At 35.4% G+C, this 20,832-nt stretch overlaps 3 protein-coding genes across 3 annotated transcripts; 2 read left to right on the plus strand and 1 right to left on the minus strand.

The window, feature by feature from the left end:
* Positions 1 to 6,603: 6,603 nt before the first annotated feature.
* Positions 6,604 to 7,409, minus strand: LOC128210534 (TATA-binding protein-associated factor 2N-like). The gene is made up of 2 exons (XM_052914881.1): positions 6,863 to 7,409; positions 6,604 to 6,611 (listed from the first exon to the last, which is right to left on the minus strand). Exons 1-2 carry the CDS (start codon positions 7,407 to 7,409, stop codon positions 6,604 to 6,606), a joined length of 555 nt encoding a protein of 184 aa, XP_052770841.1.
* A 1,682-nt stretch (positions 7,410 to 9,091) lies between these two features.
* Positions 9,092 to 9,931, plus strand: LOC128210535 (aspartate and serine-rich protein-like). Its single transcript, XM_052914882.1, has one exon. The coding sequence runs from the start codon at positions 9,092 to 9,094 to the stop codon at positions 9,929 to 9,931; it is 840 nt and encodes a 279-aa protein (XP_052770842.1).
* Positions 9,932 to 12,524: 2,593 nt separating this feature from the next.
* On the plus strand, positions 12,525 to 12,818 carry LOC128210536 (glycine-rich protein 3-like). Its single transcript, XM_052914883.1, has one exon. The coding sequence runs from the start codon at positions 12,525 to 12,527 to the stop codon at positions 12,816 to 12,818; it is 294 nt and encodes a 97-aa protein (XP_052770843.1).
* Positions 12,819 to 20,832: the final 8,014 nt, after the last annotated feature.

Genomic DNA, 20,832 nt, shown 5'->3' on the forward strand with positions numbered 1-20,832 from the left:
AGTCGAGAAATATAGCATTTGGCGCTCACTCGGTGAAACAAACCAACCTTTCGCTGAAACAAACAGTTGTCCTGTATATCATACATGTTAAGAAAATACAACAACTAAACAATATGCACGTGATGATTAGTCATATGTTAATGTTTGAAGTGAATCTTTCTAAAGGTGAACGTTCGACTCTCACTTTATCAAAATGTTGTAGATATATGCTTGAGCTATGACCATACATCATAATATGAAATAGTTTGTTTTGCGGCAATATTGACCAGAATTAATGACCATTTAATTGTAAATTCCGATATATCAAATTTTTCACAGATAACATGATTTATATTCCTATTCAAATACTTGAACATATACAGGCAATATTTTATCGAGGCGACAGGTTTAATTGATTTATAGAAGACATATGTTTGCGGTTATTGGCAATATGTTTACAGGCATTAACTGTGGCATGCCATCACTATGATGTGATGACGATTAATACCGCAGTAGATCAACAGCAATTCTTTGAATTCTTTTGCTAATAAATAAAATGTGAAGGTGTCAATCAAGTTATTTACTTATCCTGGTGCATCTGTCAAGTGGTCTGAATTTATAATGTTGTTTCCTCGTGTGGTAATATTATGTCAAGGATGATTAGTATTTTTCCAATTATTGATTTTTTGTCCTTATGAACATATCTCCTAAAAAAGGTAAAACTATAACAACAGCAGCAGCAGAGGCAGCAAAGAAAGTAGAGGCAACAGAGGCAGTAACAACAATAAGAAACACAACAACAGAAGCAGCAGCAGCAACAACAACTAAAACAACAACAAGAAACAGTTCTTTGCAGGGTAAATTTCCAAATTGTCTTCATTCTGTGCCAAATTTTCGTTATATTTTTAAAATAAGTTTAAGTGGTAGACTTAACATTGATTTCGTCATGTCAATCTTCAAATCTTAATTACTTTTCTTTCAGGAGTTACCAAGTTATGCTTTGTGCATTATTATGCAGGCAACTTCTGCGGTTGTTTTAAGGTCCGCCTACTGCAATACACACAAAACACCCCCCTGTGACAGATATTTGCGTTGACAATGTGTCGGCCAATAACGTTGTATTCGAAGTCAATTAGATGACCAACGCTCACTGCGCCAATTCTTAATCATTATGATTTTACTTCATGTCATGTAACTATTACCTAGAATAAAACCTACATTTTCAGCTAATGAAATTGCAGATCAGAGGCGATCAGTACGCTTAATCATGAAGAATTTAAACTTTTGCGGTTGTATGAAGCTCTGCCTGCTGCCCCTTTTCGATACACATTCCCTGCGTCAGATTAAGCGTTGACAATATGTCATTCAATGAGCTTGTATTCTAAGTCAGTTAGATGACCTGAAGTAAAATCTTCACTTCGCTCACTTCGCCCATTCTTAATCATTAAGATAATTATCTTACTTTAACTTAATTGTTTTTGTATGTTTCACATTGTTTATGGAAACCTTGACAAAGGATTACTATTGCTTGTCTATGGGACATCTGATATTCTTAAACTATTTTAGCCAATCTTGTAAACATTTCTTCCTCATGTGTACTACAAAATAGTTTAAAAGATTAAATATCACTATGCCTTTAAAATAATTTCGAGGAGTATTTCACCATTCCAGTATATTGTTTTCTTAAGACGCCTTATGCTCTGTCATTGTTTTTGCTTGAGCTTAGTGATAATTTTAATTGCCCATTAAGAAAAACGTTGACGATAACGACACATTTATTGTCGGATGTTGTCAGACAAACATATTAATTAGTGTTATTTGAGGGGAAAATCTTGTTTTTAATGAAAGGGTGTTAACGATCAAGCCTCCACCAGCATGGATGTTCTGATTTATTATTTAAGTGGGCGCCTGTCGTGAACCATTTAATTCCTTAATTTGTTATTCAGCGGTTCGCGCGTGCGCATTGGATAGCATTGCTTAACTATTAATTGCGGCTGGATTTCGCCCATTCAATTGTTAGGCATTATTAATCAATAACATTTATTTATTCTATTTCGACGAACAGGCGTAATAGTAGCATAGCAAAGAGATTGATAAAGAGGATTGAGGAAATAAGTTATAGTTATTGCTTTTTGTTATTATATTTGTCTTGATTAATACAAAGAGGTTGAAGTAATAATAGTGGCACCTAGAAGGTTGTTCGAGAAACGTACATGTAGACAGTGACGTTTGGTGGCTGATTTCTGCCATTTCGATTTATTTCGCATTTTCTTACATGGGGAAAAGGGCGGAGAGGTGCCTAATGCAGGGTTAAACCGTCTCTTAGAAGCATAGCGAAAAGGCGAATAGGACGCCTTGATACCATGCCGCAGTATTTGTTCTCATTTGTTCTCCTCTACTTTGCGAACCCAGATACCAAGTCGATTTTTTGAACGAGTAACTTAATCGTTTAAACAAGATACGTAAGTCGTTTTTACGAGATAAAGAAATAGCACGTGGGCCACCTCTATGCCAGGCACCGTAGGTACCAGTATCAGTGTGTTCATACCACGTGATAAATTGCGTCATAAATGCTACGTGGTATATTTCGACTTTTAACAACAATAACTCCACTATTTTCTCACAAAATTAAATGAAACATAGCACAGTCTACGCCGCTTACGGCGCCCCACCTTCGGTCTTTTACCAGAGATAGATGGAGAGTTTAATTTCTTAAAACACTTCGTTAAAACAGGTTTGTCGAAGTGTTTGATGAAACTAATCACCTTATCAAACTTCGATGTTACAACTGTAACGTTTCTTCCCTAGCTAGCTCGGACACGCTACCTTAAATTAAACTATAAACCTATTCTCGGACTGCATTGTTCCAAAATTTAAGTATGAAATCAGTAATATATACAAGTGATTAACAATGATTGCTTACAAAACCAATGATTGGAGAAATAATTATTATTATTCAAGAATCAATGTTTAATTATGCCAAAACCAAAAACGCACAAACAGAAACACTACAACACCTATGCTATAACTTCAAACAGGACCAGCATACAAAACGCTTATAAACCAATCACAATATATCAGCGAAACCCACAGTCCTATATGTATAGCTTTTACGGGGAATCAAACCATTGACCCTGTTCCGTCTGTATCGCAATGATCCAGGCTTACTAAGAGGCCAAAAAGAAACCCCACGGATGTCCGAACCTGGAAACTAGAAGTTGTAGCGCAATGCTTCACTTTAATTCTCCTAGCCTCCAATAGTTCAGAACCCGCCCTAAACAGTACAAAAAGATACTTCAAAGCTTCACTATATATTATTAACTTGATGTTCTCACATCGGCGTCGAGACACGAACTAACTATTTCTATGCCTTTCGCTTCTTATATACCCTAACATCACGTGACCAGAATGGAATGGTCCATTCTTAACAAACTCTAAGGGTGAAACCATTATATATAACTAACGTTACAGAGTAGGGGTGTCAAGTTTATCAAACATACGAAAAAGTAGAAAACTATTAAGAATACAACTTATTCGTATTAATTAATCATTTACTAGCTAAATTTAGACATTTAATACTAAAACCATAACATTAGTATTAAATACACGAAATCATCATAAAGAAGTCATAGCGATAAAGCGATATCAAATTCTCTATAAAATTCACTAAAACAGAAATGATTATTTTCCGGGCTACGGACTACATGATTCCATGGACATTACATTACCCACGCCTCCGGGTACATGCGTCCGCGCATAAAAAGTATGTCAAACGAAAAATAAAATAAAAATTTATAAAAAATATGTTCGGTTGCTTTGGTTTCTCTAGTTTGGTATTTGCCTCTGCATATTCCGAACCAATGTCTCAAGCCTTGAGACAGACTGTCAGATTCTCAATAGCCATAGCCAGTGAATCAGCCTCAGTGGATGCAGACCTCATATGTTCCTGCTGTCTTTTCTCAGCCCGATAAAAAGCTTCCAACTCCACTGCATGCCTCACAGCATCATTCAGGTTGGTTGGTCTTGACTGCTTGATTTTTAATCTCATGTCCGAATTAACCAACGCATCCATAAACTGCTCTTTTGCTAAGGTTCCTCTTACATCTATAGGTGCACTAGGGTACGCAAGGTTCGTAAGGCGTCTAATATCCTGACCTAGCTCTCATGGACTCCATGGCCTTCTGTCGCCTATCCCGAAGTTGAATCCTATATAGTTCAGTCTGGTTGGCAGGCGAAAACCGGTCTTCTAATGCTCTGACTAACTCCTTGTAGTCAGTTGTGTTTGAGCTCAGGTTACCAAAGACACCTTGGGCATGGCCTCTCAATGATACCGAAAGGTACAGACCATTTTGTTCTTCGGACCATCCGTTTAACTGAGCGCATGCCTCAAAATGTGCCTTGTAGTCCGTCCATGCTCCAGTGCCATCATATGTAGCCGGCTTAACATGACACTTATTCTGGCCTGTACTACTATCAGGTTTAGTACCCGGCCGTTTCCTAAACTGAGTTACGTGTCTGTCCATACTCTGGTCCTGGGCGTCATCACCTATTGGAGACGAAAACGTTTTACATCCAGTTTCATCATCCGAAAGTCCTCTCTGTATATCAAACCTCATGCGTGATTTGAGCTGATGTTTTGGTGTAGACGTCATGCTTGGTGCTGCAGTTCTATCGAGCTCCTTTTGCAACGATGAAATTTCCTGCTCCAACTTAAGCCTTGTTATTTCTTGTTTCAAGACAGCGTTTTCGCCGATCAGTCTCGAAACCTCGTTCTGGTTTGGGCTGTCCATGCTTCTTTAGTATTCAGGGTAAGCTAGATTGCTATGAATCTATATTGTCCCTCGTTGGGCGCCAAATTTTGTAACGTTTCTTCCCTAGCTAGCTCGGACACGCTACCTTAAATTAAACTATAAACCTATTCTCGGACTGCATTGTTCAAAAATTTAAGTATGAAATCAGTAATATATACAAGTGATTAACAATGATTGCTTACAAAACTAATGATTGGAGTAATAATTATTATTATTCAAGAATCAATGTTTAATTATGCCAAAACCAAAAACGCACAAACAGAAACACTACAACACCTATGCTATAACTTCAAACAGGACCAGCATACAAAACGCTTATAAACCAATCACAATATATCAGCGAAACCCACAGTCCTAAATGTATAGCTTTTACGGGGAATCAAACCATTGACCCTGTTCCGTCTGTATCGCAATGATCCAGGCTTACTAAGAGGCCAAAAAGAAACCCCACGGATGTCCGAACCTGGAAACTAGAAGCTGTAGCGCAATGCTTCACTTTAATTCTCCTAGCCTCCAATAGTTCAGAACCCGCCCTAAACAGTACAAAAAGATACTTCAAAGCTTCACTATATATTATTAACTTGATGTTCTCACATCGGCGTCGAGACACGAACTAACTATTTCTATGCCTTTCGCTTCTTATATACCCTAACATCACGTGACCAGAATGGAATGGTCCATTCTTAACAAACTCTAAGGGTGAAACCATTATATATAACTAACGTTACAGAGTAGGGGTGTCAAGTTTATCAAACATACGAAAAAGTAGAAAACTATTAAGAATACAACTTATTCGTATTAATTAATCATTTACTAGCTAAATTTAGACATTTAATACTAAAACCATAACATTAGTATTAAATACTAGAAATCATCACAAAGAAGTCATAGCGATAAAGCGAAATCAAATTCTCTATAAAATTCACTAAAACAAAAATGATTATTTTCCGGGCTACGGACTACATGATTCCATGAACATTACACAACGAAGGCGTTGCTTTTTAAGCGGCATAGATTGCCCTTTGTTTTATTTAAATTGTTGTAGTAAAAGAAGAGTTATCTTTGAGTTAAGTCTTTATTTTTAGCAAATTGCTGCCTTCCGACATAGCATATATGACGTAATTTACCACGTGGAATACACACACTAAATACACTAGTTATAATCAGGTAGTTGGCTTACAAGTGTGTAACACTTGCTTTACCAGTTATCATTTCTGATGACCCTGATCACCCATTCTATTTCTATGGCTAGCATTGTGAACTGCACAATTGTCTGTCTGAGTAAGGTGAATTTTGTCAAAATAATACCAAAAGCAATCTCGCATGAGATTATTAAGTATATCGCCTACAAGTTTTCGTAAGAAATGGAGATGTTGATGGCTTTTTGTTTTATCGGTATCATTTGGACAAATGGTATCTTGTCTTGGTGTTCGCGTTAGAAGTTCTGCATAGATTTTCTTCATAGTTGGCCTTATCACCATTTAGTGATTGATTCCACGCATTTACAACACGGGAAGAGACCTGATGTGTGGTTCTGCTTCCCCATTTAAGCTTAAGTTTATCATATGATCATGTTATCAAATATGATGATTACATGCTTACTTTAAATATACATACTCATTTGATGCCTACTCTATATGCGCATATAACGAGTGAGACAACTCTCTTTCTATAATGGGTGGTGTTGATGTTTATGTTGATAGATAATCACGTGACACAAAATGTAGTTATTTAGAAATATGTATTGCAACATAGAAAATCACAGGACTGGTGTCAATGGAATTGGAATTCAATGGAATTGAGGGGTCTGTCTTTAGTATTCTGGAAAAGAAAAAAAATGAATATAATGAATACATAAATACATAGAATAATTTGGGTTCTCTGTATGGTAATTAGTAAACCATCTTAACAATTCGAGCATTTAACTAAAAGTAAAACACATTGTACTACTGTAAACGTATAGTAGCCTATAGTTACAATGCATTTCAATAAATTAAAATTGCATGACCCATTTCATTAATTTCAATTGATCATAATTTTATAAGACATAAATGTTGACTATTTAGACGTACTTTTTGCATGATATCCACCATAGTCGCCACCGAAACCACCATGGCCACCACCGTAACCTCCATATCCTCCTTCATGACCCAACATTTTTTTCAAGCCACCAACGTGAACGTAGCCGCCATTTAAACCGCCGTAACCACCATTGTAGCTGCCGCCATACCCTCCTCCATACCCTCTATTATATTCATCATATTTTCCGCCATTGTAGCCGTCATTGCCACCTCCATATTTGCCACCATAGCCACCCCCATAGCCACCTTCAATGCCACCTCCATAGCCACCTTTATACCCTACTCCGTAACCACCTGCATAGCCAACGTTTTTGCCACCTCCATAGCCACCTCCATAGCCACCTTTATAACCTCCTCGATAGCCATCGTCATTATCACTTTTATAGCCTCCTACATAGCCACCTTTATAGCCACTCCCATGGCCATCGTCATAGTCACCTTTATATCCATCATCATAGTCACCCCCATATCCCTTTAGACGATAGCCTTGGCAGGCAAAGAAAGCACCAAACAGAACAAAAATTGCTGAGACCTTCATGGTACTGAAAATATAGAAAGCTATGATGATAATTTGATCGAAGTTAAGGAAGTACGATAGTAATATCAATTTATTTATATTAAATGAGAAATGGAACTTCCTGGTTTCTAATTTACTGAAATAAATGCATTCGAAAACAAAACAACTTTTGCCTTCTTATTGGACAAAACATACTGATGACGATTAATCGTGGGATAAAATTTAGACTTTACTGAGCATACAAAACCCGTGTCCACACAAACTGCCATTTATCATTGACTATATACCAAAAATGATATGTAAACTGCTTTAAAAGCTTAAAAGCGATTGATTGGTATACGGTTACTCACGGTACACTTTGTTGTTTAAAAATCAAGCCCATTTGGTATACCGTAACCTAACCCAGACATAAGGCTCAGCAAGACTCAAATACAACACTATGAAACGGATTGCAAGTCACGTGAGATTTCCATATTTATCATAATTATATTAAAATGTGTTTAAATCCTATGATTGTGTAATAACGTTATGGTAAAGTGCATTTAGTGCTGTACTGTTATTTTTCAACGATTTAATTTAATCGGATATGTAGATAAGCGGAATAACTATTACATATATGTATATTTAATAAATAAGCTATCGACTATTTACGTGGTACAGCGATGACGAACCAATATAATAATAATAGTTAATAAATAAGCTATCGACTACTTACGTGATACAGCGACGAAGAACCAATATAATAATAATATTTAATAAATAAGCTATCGACTACTTACATGGTACAGCGACGAAGAACCAATATAATAATAATATTTAATAAATAAGCTATCGACTACTTACGTGGTACAGCGACGAAGAACCAATATAATAATAATATTTAATAAATAAGCTATCGACTACTTACATGGTACAGCGACGAAGAACCAATATAATAATAGTATTTAATAAATAAGCTATCGACTACTTACATGGTACAGCGACGAAGAACCAATATAATAATAATATTTAATAAATAAGCTATCGACTACTTACGTGGTATTGCGATGAAGAACCAACGAGACTGTAGCTTGGTAGGATTGTTGACTTTTTATATACAACCTGTGACAGTTTGACCAACGTGGTATGCAACCTAATTTGCAGGGGAAATGAGGAAATGTTTTTTTAGGAAATAATGATTTTTTGAAGATTGTGAAAGCTTATTAATCATATCAGTGTCAGCAGCACTTTGATTTGAGGAATGATAAATGAGGTCATGTAAACTAGGAAGGGAGTAGTGTGGTTTTGATACATTTGTTTGTTTTCCTCCAACAATCACACGATTGTTTTTATTTTAAATAAATGATAGTCATGTAGTGTCTTAAATTTAGAGTAATTCATGGCCAGTTCCGCGAACGTAAAACACAAAATGTTTTCATTTTAAAACAATTGGCGTTTCATTGGAATGCACGTACTGACAATATCGAAAACATAGCGAAAGAATAATGCACACTTATGTATTCGATTGATATACATGCAACTGAATAGACGTATAAACAGTAGTATATATATATATATATATATATATATATATATATATATATATATATATATATATATATATATACTTTACACGTACATGTATGCATATAAACTACGCAATACTGTAAAGCTTTTACTTGATTCAATAATATTATACTGTTAAATCTGTTCTTATACTATTCATGTATACAACGCTGATATCGACAAGGACGGCACGGTCACCGACAAGGATAACACCGACACGGACGGCACTGACACCGACACGGAGGACACTGACACCGACAGGGACGACACTGACACGGACGGCACTGACACCGACATGGACGACACTGACACCGACAGGGACGACACCGACACGGACGGCACTGACACCGAGACGGACGACACCGACAAGGACGACACTTACACCGTCGAGGATGACACTAACACAGACAGGAACGACGCTGTTACCGACACGAACGACGCAACACCGTCAAGGTCACCGTGATACCGACAATGATGACGCTGATACCGACACAAACGACGCGGACACCGAAAAAAAAGATACTGACACCGACACGGACGACACTGACACCGACTCGGACGGCACTGACATCGACACGAACGGCACTGACACTGACACGGACGGCACAGACATCGAATATAACGACACTGACACCGACACAGACGGCACTGACACAGACACGGACGACACTGATACCGACACGGACGACACTGACACCGACAAGGATGACACCGACACCGAAAAGAACGACACTGACACCGACACGGACGGCACTGGCACCGACACGGACGACACCGACACCGACAAGGACGGCACGAACATCGAAAAGAACGACACGGACACCAACACTAACGACACTGACACCGAAAAGAACGACACGGACACTGAAAAGAACGACACTGACACCGACACGAACGGCACTGACATCGACACGGACGGCACTGACACCGACAAGGATGGCTCGGACATCGAAAAGAACAGCACTGACACCAACACGGACGGCACTGACACCGACTAGGTCATTGACACTGACGACGCTGGCTCCGACATGAACGCGACCGAAACCAACATCCGACGATAATACCGACACGAGCCACGATAAAACCTGGTAATGAAAATAGCGCGATAGTTTTTCTAGAAAAACAGGCGAGTTTAGAAATAATAGATCTTGGTATTAATCTTTACACAAATAACAAATTCATGTACAAAACATTTAAGTCATGTACGTTTATTTTGAATAAGGTTTACTAAAGACTTTTGTAAAGACTAAGCCCAACGCATAGAATGATGTTTCAGATATATTTGCCGTTAATATAAATGTATTAAGAGAATCACTATGACAACGATTTTAGAGAAATTTAATTCTCGAAGTAAACATTCGTTTCACTGCTAAGTTGAATATGTTTGATTGAATTGAGTGCTAAGATGATTAATTAATTATATGAAAGGACAAATTAAAGGCGAGCATATAGTTGATTTTAGGCGGGCAGAAAAATCCAGTAAAATCAGCTTTTCGTGCATTCCCTCTGCTGACCACACACCGCAAATAACGATAATATCGCTCATGATTTTATACATTTTATATCCCAATTATTGTAAATGGCGCACGTGGTAATGACTAGACTCATTTGAATTTCAACATTAAAACAGGTTTATAATGAAAAGTTACGTACAACTTCATGGTACATGTGCTGATTATTTCACTACATATTCTAAATTGTATAATCATAACACAATTACCGTCATTTTTCAATCCATGTTTATGTTAGAGTCTTTTTGGCGATCTACAGAAAAAGTCTGTAGATCGTCAAATTTGGTGTTCGCACGAAGTTGACCCACTAGCTCCGCGCCCTTTGTGTAGTCACGTGGTATTTTTGAGCGAAATATTTACCGCCTAGGCGTTAGTTACATTAATTAAATGAGTGTCGGGCGATGATAAGCTGTCGCGACCTTCTGAATATGTTATATAGTAGGAAATACAATGCTACTCTCTTCCCAGTCTACATAACTATATTAACCATTCGTGAAATCAAAGCGCTGCTGACCCTCATATGATTTATTACCTTTCACTATCTTATACACATCATACTATACAAATAAATAAAACATTTCGTCATATTTCCCAGCAAATAAGGTTTCATAAACAGTTGGTCAGACTGCCGGACATTGTTAGGCCGTGTATAAAAAACTCCACAACCCTACCAAGCTACATTGATCGTTGGTTCTTCATCGCTTTACCATGTAAGTAGTAGATAGTTGATTTATAAAATATAATTGTTATTTTACGTTTAAATAAAGTTTTAGAATAAAAAAACAGAACAGGGCTAGTATTCAATAAACGGCATAAGTTAACATTATGGTCATACATCAATGACTTCGTTCACTTTATTGGTCAATTATTAATAACAAGTAAACATCCAATTAAAACACTATTGAATACCAGCACAGAACTTAATATCATTTAACATCACATCATTACACAACTATAGTATTTGAACCCATTTTAACATATGATAAGTATGGAAATATATGTGGCTTGCAATCCCATTTATATCATGTTCCATTTCTCTCCTGAGCCTTATGTCTGGGTAAAGCCACGTTATACCCTATGGGCTTTGTATTTACAACAACAAAAACTTATGTTGTACAGAGTGTAATGTTATACCAATTATTTCCCTTAAAACTTTTAAATCATTTAACATACCTATTTTATGTATTTAGCCAAAGATAAATAACAGTTTGTGTAGACTTAGTAGCGTCTAATCTTATTCCACGATGATCGTCAACATTATGTTTTGTTCAATGAGAAAATAGTAGTATTCAAGCTTTTCAATACATTTATTTCAGTCCTAGTAAGTGGGCAGTTTACACAATATAATGTAGACCACTAAACTTAAAGATTGTCTTAATTTTTCCCCACGAATGACTTAAACCTATTCTACCGCGTGTTTGCTGCTTTACATCAACAATTGACTTATAATGTCTAACATTTACAATATTTAGTTAGTTTTCACTGATCATGCCAAGTCGGTAACCCAAGCAATTACCAATGACGGATGTGTTTATTTTTTGTTTTGTTGTGGCCTTGTACATCTTGTTTAGTGTTTGTTTCACATTGCTTTTCTGCAATTTTAATTGCGTAATTACGCAAATACCTTGCCTATCTGGAGCTATACCAAAACCTTAAAGGGACTTGAGACCAGACATCTTACGAACTGGTGTATCTCATCGCTTACGACACGTGCATCTTTCGCAGTTTTGCGCATTTTTCCGATTCGAAATTAACTTGTCTACCACGTAAATCCCAGTAAGTTTAAAAATAGAATCGGTATATTTATCTGTACTCATAATATGACTAAACATGGAAACCATTAAGCGCTATTTTTAAACGGGGGCATTCAGATGAGACAGCAACAGGATTGTTGCGTTTATTATTTTAAGCATGTAAAATAAAGCTGTATCAGCCTCCTACTAGTTCGTATTGACAATCTAAGCTTGTTTCAAGGAAATACTGTACTTGCCGATTTTTTGAGCATCTGGTGCCTAGCCCCTTTAATACCGAATTTCAAAAAATATCAAATTATAATCATTGACTTCTTGTTTTCAGTACCATGACGGTTCTTGCAATTCTCGCTCGGTTTTGTGCCATCGTTGCATGCCAAGCCTATCCAAAAAAGGGATATGGAGGTGACTATGACGATGGCTATAAAGGTGACTATGACGATGGCTATGGAGGTGGCTATAAAGGTGGCTATGTAGGAGGCTATAAAGGTGGTTATGACGATGGCTATGCAGGCGGCGATGACGGCTACGATGGCAGAAAATATAATGAATATAACAAAGGGTACGGAGGAAGGTATGGCGGCGGCTACGGCGGAGGCTACAGAGGTGGCATGGACGGTTAAGGCGATGGCCATGGTGGTATCGGTGGCGACTATGGCGGATACCAAGCAAAAAGGACATTTCAATAGTAAAAATTAATTGCTATTTCAAATGACTATTTGAAAGTAATGAACTTGATCATGCCATCTTTAATTGACACGACAACTATTAGCTACTATACTTGTACAGTGGTACAATGTGTTTTACTTTTAGTTAAATGCTCGAATCTTTAAGATGGTTTACTAATCACCTTACATAGAATCCAAATTATTATATGTATGTATGTGTTCATCATATTTATTTTCTCTTTTTCCAGAATACTAAAGCCGGACCCATCAATTCCATTGAATTCCAATTCCAATTCCATTGACACCAGTCCTTTACAATTTGTGTCACGTGATTCTCTATATACATTAACATCAAGACCAGTAATTATAGAAAGTGAGTTGTCTCATTTGTTGTATACACATATAGCGTATGGATCAAATGATTATGTATATTAGAAGTAAGTATGCAATTATCGATTTGCATTATGAGTGATCATTTTACCATATAAATTCAAGCTTGAGAAGCAAAGGTGTAGAACCACACACCAGTTTTCTAGAAGTTTCTAGATGTATTTCACAAGAATTGTCCCAAAAGTCCGTATAAAAATGCATTTAAATGTTGACAGAGCACTGCGATGTTGTAACGTAACAACATCAACAGTTAACATATTTCAAATAATGTGATGTATTTTCGACTTAAAACCGCCAATAGTTTATAAAATTGAATAATTCATTATCAAATTAATCAAAGTTTTTTATAATGGCTGTCCAATATATATGCAAAAGGCTACAGAAACATGCTCAGTAGCAAAAAAAATAAACATAAACCCGGTTAAGTGGCAATGGGCAAACGCCAAAGACATAGAACACAAATTCACAAACAAGAAACATATACAGCACAAAACTCTACAAACAGCACAGTGCATAAATAATATCTTATTTCTTAAACGTCGGTGTATAGTATATATTTTGGCTTCTAATCTCAGATATATTAACCTATCTGATCATATCGTTGTAAAAGAAATATTTGTGCAAAACAAACACAACGCTTATTTTCTCCAACGATATTATTGAAAGAAGAAAACAACGATCAGGCGGCGCATTGAAATCTACAAAGAGTTTGTATTTTGGATGATCATTGAATTGTCCAAGCCCATGCAGAATTTTTTGCTGTCTTGGTTTTCCTCCAACCCATCCCGCCTCATTCTTGCTTTCCAACCTTTGTGATATTGTTAAGGCCTAAAAAGAAAATTGTTTGGTTAGGGTAACATCCTTTTCAAAAATAGGTACGGTAGGTAGGCTTTTTTTAATTTATTTTTTATTAGGCTTTATGTAAGAATGTCATTTTCATCATTGTAGAATGGTGTTAAAGTTATCTTCTGTATAAGCATTTAAGGTTTTAAACTACAGATTGAAAAGCAAAAAAAAAACATTTTTTTTTTTTACTTTTTCATTATTTTTTTCCAAACTGACTATAAAAAACTGTAGGGTCGGCGCCTTTTTCGTAGGTAGGGTCAGGTAACCCGAACCGCATGCACTTTTTTTAGGCCTAACCCGAAAATGCGAAATTGCAGAAATCAGACACCAACATGCACAGTCAACCTTTCTCTAACAACTTTCTAACTTCGATTATTATTACTTCATTATCTTCATATCATATTTATAGGAAACAATTCAAGCGTATTTCTTATATCATTAATCGATGCAAAAACACATATTCGTGCATTATCAACAACTTTCATTAAGTAATAGATAGTGTTTATGTTGGAGATTTGAGACATTGAGTCGGCAGATCTGCAGCCGAAATATTAGAATACAACAATACAAAACAATATGTTTTTTTTTCTTGCAACTTATCACAAAATACACAGGTTCCATTTATATGCATTTTAAATATAAATCAGAATAGATAAGCCAACAACATATTGGCAATGTGATGTATAGTTGTCTTATCATAAGCATAATTCGAAATGATATTGCTTTTAGGTATAAATATATATTTTGCCAAAAAATAATTAATTTCCATTCCGTATATATATATATATATATATATATATATATATATATATATATATATATATATATATATATATATATATATATATATATATATATATATATATATATATATATATATATATAATCTAATCATTAAATAACAACCCAAAATATCCTTATCTCATTTCCACACCAGTAATACAAAACTGAAATAAAAAAAAACAGCCATTCTTACTAACTTGCAAAAAACAATGCAATGCTTGTTTCATTATACTGATTACCGCATTTGATCTACACATGTAAAATAGTTTCACAGCCAGATCAAATATGGATAAGATAATGCAAGTTGGTGACCTATTGGATTATAAATTTGCAAATATCACAGTACTTGAATCCGTCCTGTATTACATCACAATCTGCTTTTTATAATAACATTCTCAGCCTTTTGTTTTCTGCTGAAAACTGCTTGACCATGCAGTCACTGGAGCGTGATCTGAGCTGAAGAGGGAAACTATTGTGCTTCATATACATTCCTAACTTCATATCTTAATTATCATGAATTTATGGACTTTCGTGTCTTTCAATCTTGCTGTTAGTACTCTACTGAAATCTTTCTACAACAAAGCTACAAGAGTAATATTGTGTCATTGAAGAATACTGCAATATACTAACTTTAAGTCTTACTAAAACCCTTTAATATTTCTAATACTTTGAACTGTGCTTAGGAGAATTTTTTTGAAATGTTACAGTACTTCTATTGGAAACATGCAACGGGTGAGATCATTTTAATACCATGCTCCAGCTTCACTCTTGATTAAATCTCAAGAGTAAATTCAAATTGAGAAACTTTCTAAATAGCTAAACTGCAGCCCAATATTTCCTGCTTTTACTGATGATAATTTTCATACCTATTATTTCTTACATTAAGAGGGATACTCCTAGGTTTTTATTTTATTGACTATGAACATGATGGTTTAATATGTAGCAAAGAATTAACAGTTCAACCACATCAGCCAAAACATCAGACTTCAACTATGGGCTGGTATAAATGAAAGTTTGATAAGTATTATGTATGGTTGGTTAATAATTATATGGGCGTGGCCTAAAGAGAAATTGTATGTTGTAGTGTAAGTGGTGGTCAGTTCTTGTTAGAGAGTGAAAAGAAAATGTTAAGATACCTCTCTGACAATAAAGCGAGTTGATAAATGAATAACATATGGAAAATGTATTCGGTGTTACGTATTAATAAGTAATAAAAAGGGGACGAGAAGCGACCCGGTGACACAAATATCAACCAATATCTTATTCAAATCAAGAACAAAATGTAGACTGTAAATTTTTTATTTTATCAATTATTGATGTAAAATATTAAAAGTTTTCATTTATAAATAAGTTATGTAAATTACTCAAGCATAAAATTATTTATTTTGCAACAATAAGTAATTGCATGTCAGTAAATTTTCCATGTCTAAAAATTACACTTTCATACAGTTTTGTATTTCAATTAAACATTTTCAATAAGAGTAATAATAATTTATACACATGTTTTGATATATTTTTACCTCAATACAGAAGGGAACAAAGAGTACATGAAAAGTGTTGGTCTAGTTCTAATTAATGCTTCTGTAAATTTTAGTTTATGCCAATTTATTTAGTTTGATTTTGAAAAAAGTAATTTAGCTTGTTAGATCACATTCATATCCTGAAACTAACCAGTACTAAGCAATTGCAACAGGCCTTGTCGGAGATTTGGACCCAACAACAATATGCACAAGTTACTTGAAGTAGGTGATTGCATATATAAATGTTGCCCGGACAAGAAGACTTTTATAAGTAGGAACTTAAAAGAGCCATAACTCTGGAAAAAATCATCCAAACATTAAAGTTAAAACAATATGCACTAGGCTTCATGTTGAACATTTCTGTGAAGTTTCATAAAATTAATCAAGCAGTTTCGAAGAAGTTGTCTGGACAGACGGACGGATGGCTAAGCCAAAAACAATGTCTCTTTTAAATCTGGGGAGAAAAAATGAGCTGATGAAAGATGACATAAGCTACATACTGATAGACAAATAACATGACAATCGACAAAATTAAGGTAAAATTGTAAAAATCATTATTATTTTTACAAATTTTCACTTACGCTCAACTTTTTTGAGGAAGTTGCTGAAGTTGTAGATAATCATTTCCTCATTCTCTTTTTCCTCCTTGTCTGCCGAGTAGGATGGGCTGAATAGATCAACGACAGTATCAGCTGATGTGTTGCTGCTGCTTATCCCCAAGATGGCTTCAGCATCAGAACTGCTGGCCTTTAAAGCCTCAAGTACTCCATGAAGTTTGAGGTCTGTCAATAAAAGACAAACAATAGTAGATTATTGTTTGAATTCAGTTTTACATACTTGACAAAACAACAAGTTAGTCTTTCCATAACCAGTGTATTTTATCAGTGTATTCATGCATTCAACTTTCTGGAAAAGAGGTTGACAACTCACTGAAGTCTAATATCAACAAGACATGGGAATTAAAATTTATCAGACAGGTAAAATAATGTGTTAGACCATCCATAATTGTTAATCATAAACAAAAGTTTTTACTTTTACATTTTCTTTTTTATTTATATGGAAGTACTTCCAAGATATGAGATTTGCGAAATGAAACATCTAAATTTTAGTACTTCGTCAAAGCCCTGTAATAAAGGGGTAAGAGTAAGTTTTATGAAGAACAGTATCATCCATACCTTCCATAAACTGCATAATTGGTCCTAGGAATTTGTAAAAGCCATTGTGCAGTTAAAGTGCAGATATGGCCATAGCTTTGTCTTCGTCCGTCAGTACTTTCCTGAAACCAGCTTCTTGAAGTAATGCCACATTGTTGCCGAATGCAGTATCAAGAGAACATTCAGAAATCTGAAAGTAAACACGTAAAGAGAGTTTCAACTGTTCTATATTGTTACTTTCAAATCTTCTAACTAAAGTCAAATAATATAAATCAAATTAAACTATTAATAGTTACAAATAATATTCACTACCAATTTCATGCACTTAACTCTGTTACAATGACAGAAGTGAATCAACTGTATTTAATTATCTATGTATTAAAATGGGCTGCATCCTGACAAAAACAAAGAATTCTGATGTCAACACCAAAAAATGACATCAAAAACTTTTCAAGTGACTAACAGTGAATGAATGTTAAATACCAACGTTTGGTCCTGTCAAAAACAACATTGTTTTACAAAATAAACAATTCAGTTTGCAACATGATAGCACACACAAACTTTAGAAAACTGATATACCCTACAGAAAGGGCCTCTGATGTTAGCTTTTGGTTTCGCGGGGAAACATGAGAATCTTAAGGTTGAGTGATTTTCAGACCAGTGGCATAACAACCAACATATAGAACAAAACAAGACGATATGTTTTGTCAGAATTTTTTAACAGAGGAAATGCTTACCTCTCTTATTGCATTCCTGACATCCTCACCAAAGCAGTTGTCTGAAATCTCTTCAATGGTGGGTTCTTGGCCTCTTAGTATAAATGTGACAAGATGTGCACTTAAGGCCTTCGGTCCTGGATGCCCATAAATGGCAGCCATTGCAGTAAGTTTCCCCATGATGGTATATGTCCATTCTTCTAGCATTTTAGTGTCAACGGTAAGTGTGCCACGGTTATTGAAAATGTGAGTTTTTTCGAAGAACAGAAAAAAATTCAAAAGTCAATCCTCCAGCATCCACTCTTCTCCTATAAACTGAATTTTTACAGGGTTTAACCAGTCCTCTTTGTCTGGCTTCACCAAGCTGGTCTATAGCAGTGGCATGGAAGAGTCTTCTAACTACTCGGATGGTAAATTCTTCCTTCTTTCCTTTAAGTTCAGACAATTTCTCCTCCATAATGGTGGGAAAGGATTTTGGACCTCCCGAACTGAAAATAAAACTAAAGACCTGTTAATAAAAAAGTGAACAAATGCCTCCAAAGGAGACACCAAGACTAGATTCATTAACAAAGCCGTTATTAGCATATATGAAGCCTCAATTCACATCTAGTGTGACCTTGATCTCTGAGCTAAGGAAATTGGTCTTACTAGGTTATGACATCATAAGAGAAACAATTGCGTCAATTTATTTAAAATCCTGGGTTAAGTGAGGGAGTTACAGCCCAAAATTGAATCATGGCATAATCATGTTTGAACCTTCATAGTGACCTTAACCTTAACGTTAGTGGCATGAGTCTTGAACACCACATGTTATCTTCTAATTAGGAAAATTACAACAAGGTTATTTGAAATTCCTTCATGTATTCAGCCCGCACACGACCATAGGTACTCTTCTTTCCTATATAGTATGCATCATGTCTGCCAAATGTGAGCTTCACCTCTGATACAGAGACTGGATCTTGTTCATACCACATCGTCTTTATGCGATGAACATTTGTGATAGGTTACTTTACAACAGTTGGAAAATAAGCAGACAGCACTACTACTATATGTGCCCCTCCTTCAGGTTCAAATAAACACAGAAAAACCACCCCAGGCCACAGTTTCATGTTCATTAGTTGAAGCAAACACAAGTAATTGTGCAGAAACCACCAGTTTGCAGACCATACAACTCCCTCCCATCCAAAGACATATTCTGATAACTTGGTTTCACTTAAAACCTAGTTAAACAATTGACAATTCTAACAATAGATTCAGCCATCCCGCCACATCTAGAGCTTAATTATAGTTGTTAAGAATATTTGTTGTCCATTGACCTCTATTTGGAACCTTGGACCCTGACCAACATATCTGGGTCATATCTGCACACACACTGTCTCATTAAGGTTTATGCCAAGGTATTCTTATATCTCTTCATTCATAGATAAGGTATGTTTCAGACAAGATTATTATAGACAGATGCACACACATACAGCGCACCACCACTGTGACGGCTCTGTCAAGCTCTACAAACAGTCTCGACAAAAATCAATGCAGTTTTTTTCTAGTGAACGAGTTGACTGATACAATGTCAGTAACCAATTCCATCACTAGTGTTTTATTCCATCAATATGCATTTATACAATATTACTCCTGAACTTAACAAGAGCTGTTGTAAGACAGCGCGCTTGACTACGCCTCTTTGACTTAGAAGTGATAATTTGTATTTAGGGTTTAAATGGAGTTATGTAACCTTATTGGAAATATTTTTTTAACTTCATGATCTCACAAAGTGAATTTGATATTGTTTATCGTTATAAAGTCTTTAAACTATATATGAAAACATTTAACAAACATAGAGGTGTGACATATTGCAAAGAAAGTCCAAGTCTACTTTTTCCTCTTTTCAAAAATACTTTTGACTTCAAAAAATACTAAACAGTATTTTTTGTTCATGCTTAGTATTATTTGTTGATTTACCGGACCAAAACACTTTATTTAAATCAGTCTACATGTACAATATTACAATATGTGTAAATAGATAATCCCTGTTAGTATGTTTTTATTAAATTGTCAAAACACGCTTCATTGTCCTCGCTTTAAGCTACTAGATGCTATACCGACACATGCAGAGCCCACTTAGAGCCATTATGTGGTACGTAGCAACTTTTTTGGATTAATTTTGTAACTCTGTCTAATGATTGGTGTCAATTATCTAAAAATCCTTCAATTAAATATGCAAATGAGAAACGTATTTAGGTACATACAGATAAGAACAAATCTACTTAAATTGTGTTTTGACTTCAAAAACACAGTTTATAATGTGACAATAAAATCTATAAAAAGGGGACCATCATTATAGGTTCGAGTCTATATTCTAACCAGAGATATGTTCCATAGAGTGGAGGGGGTGAGACAAACTTCGAAGTTTCCAACATAATTATGAGGCTACTACTTGTCAAGAATAAAAATTCTAGGCAATATGATTTAAAATCAGTACTCTTGAACATGCAGTTTAAGGTAAAAAATTATTTAAGATTCTATTTTAAAATCTACTAACCATGTTATTTTGATCTGGGAA

This window comes from Mya arenaria, chromosome 12 (assembly GCF_026914265.1).
Source record: "Mya arenaria isolate MELC-2E11 chromosome 12, ASM2691426v1".
In the NCBI taxonomy this organism is placed as follows: domain Eukaryota; kingdom Metazoa; phylum Mollusca; class Bivalvia; order Myida; family Myidae; genus Mya; species Mya arenaria.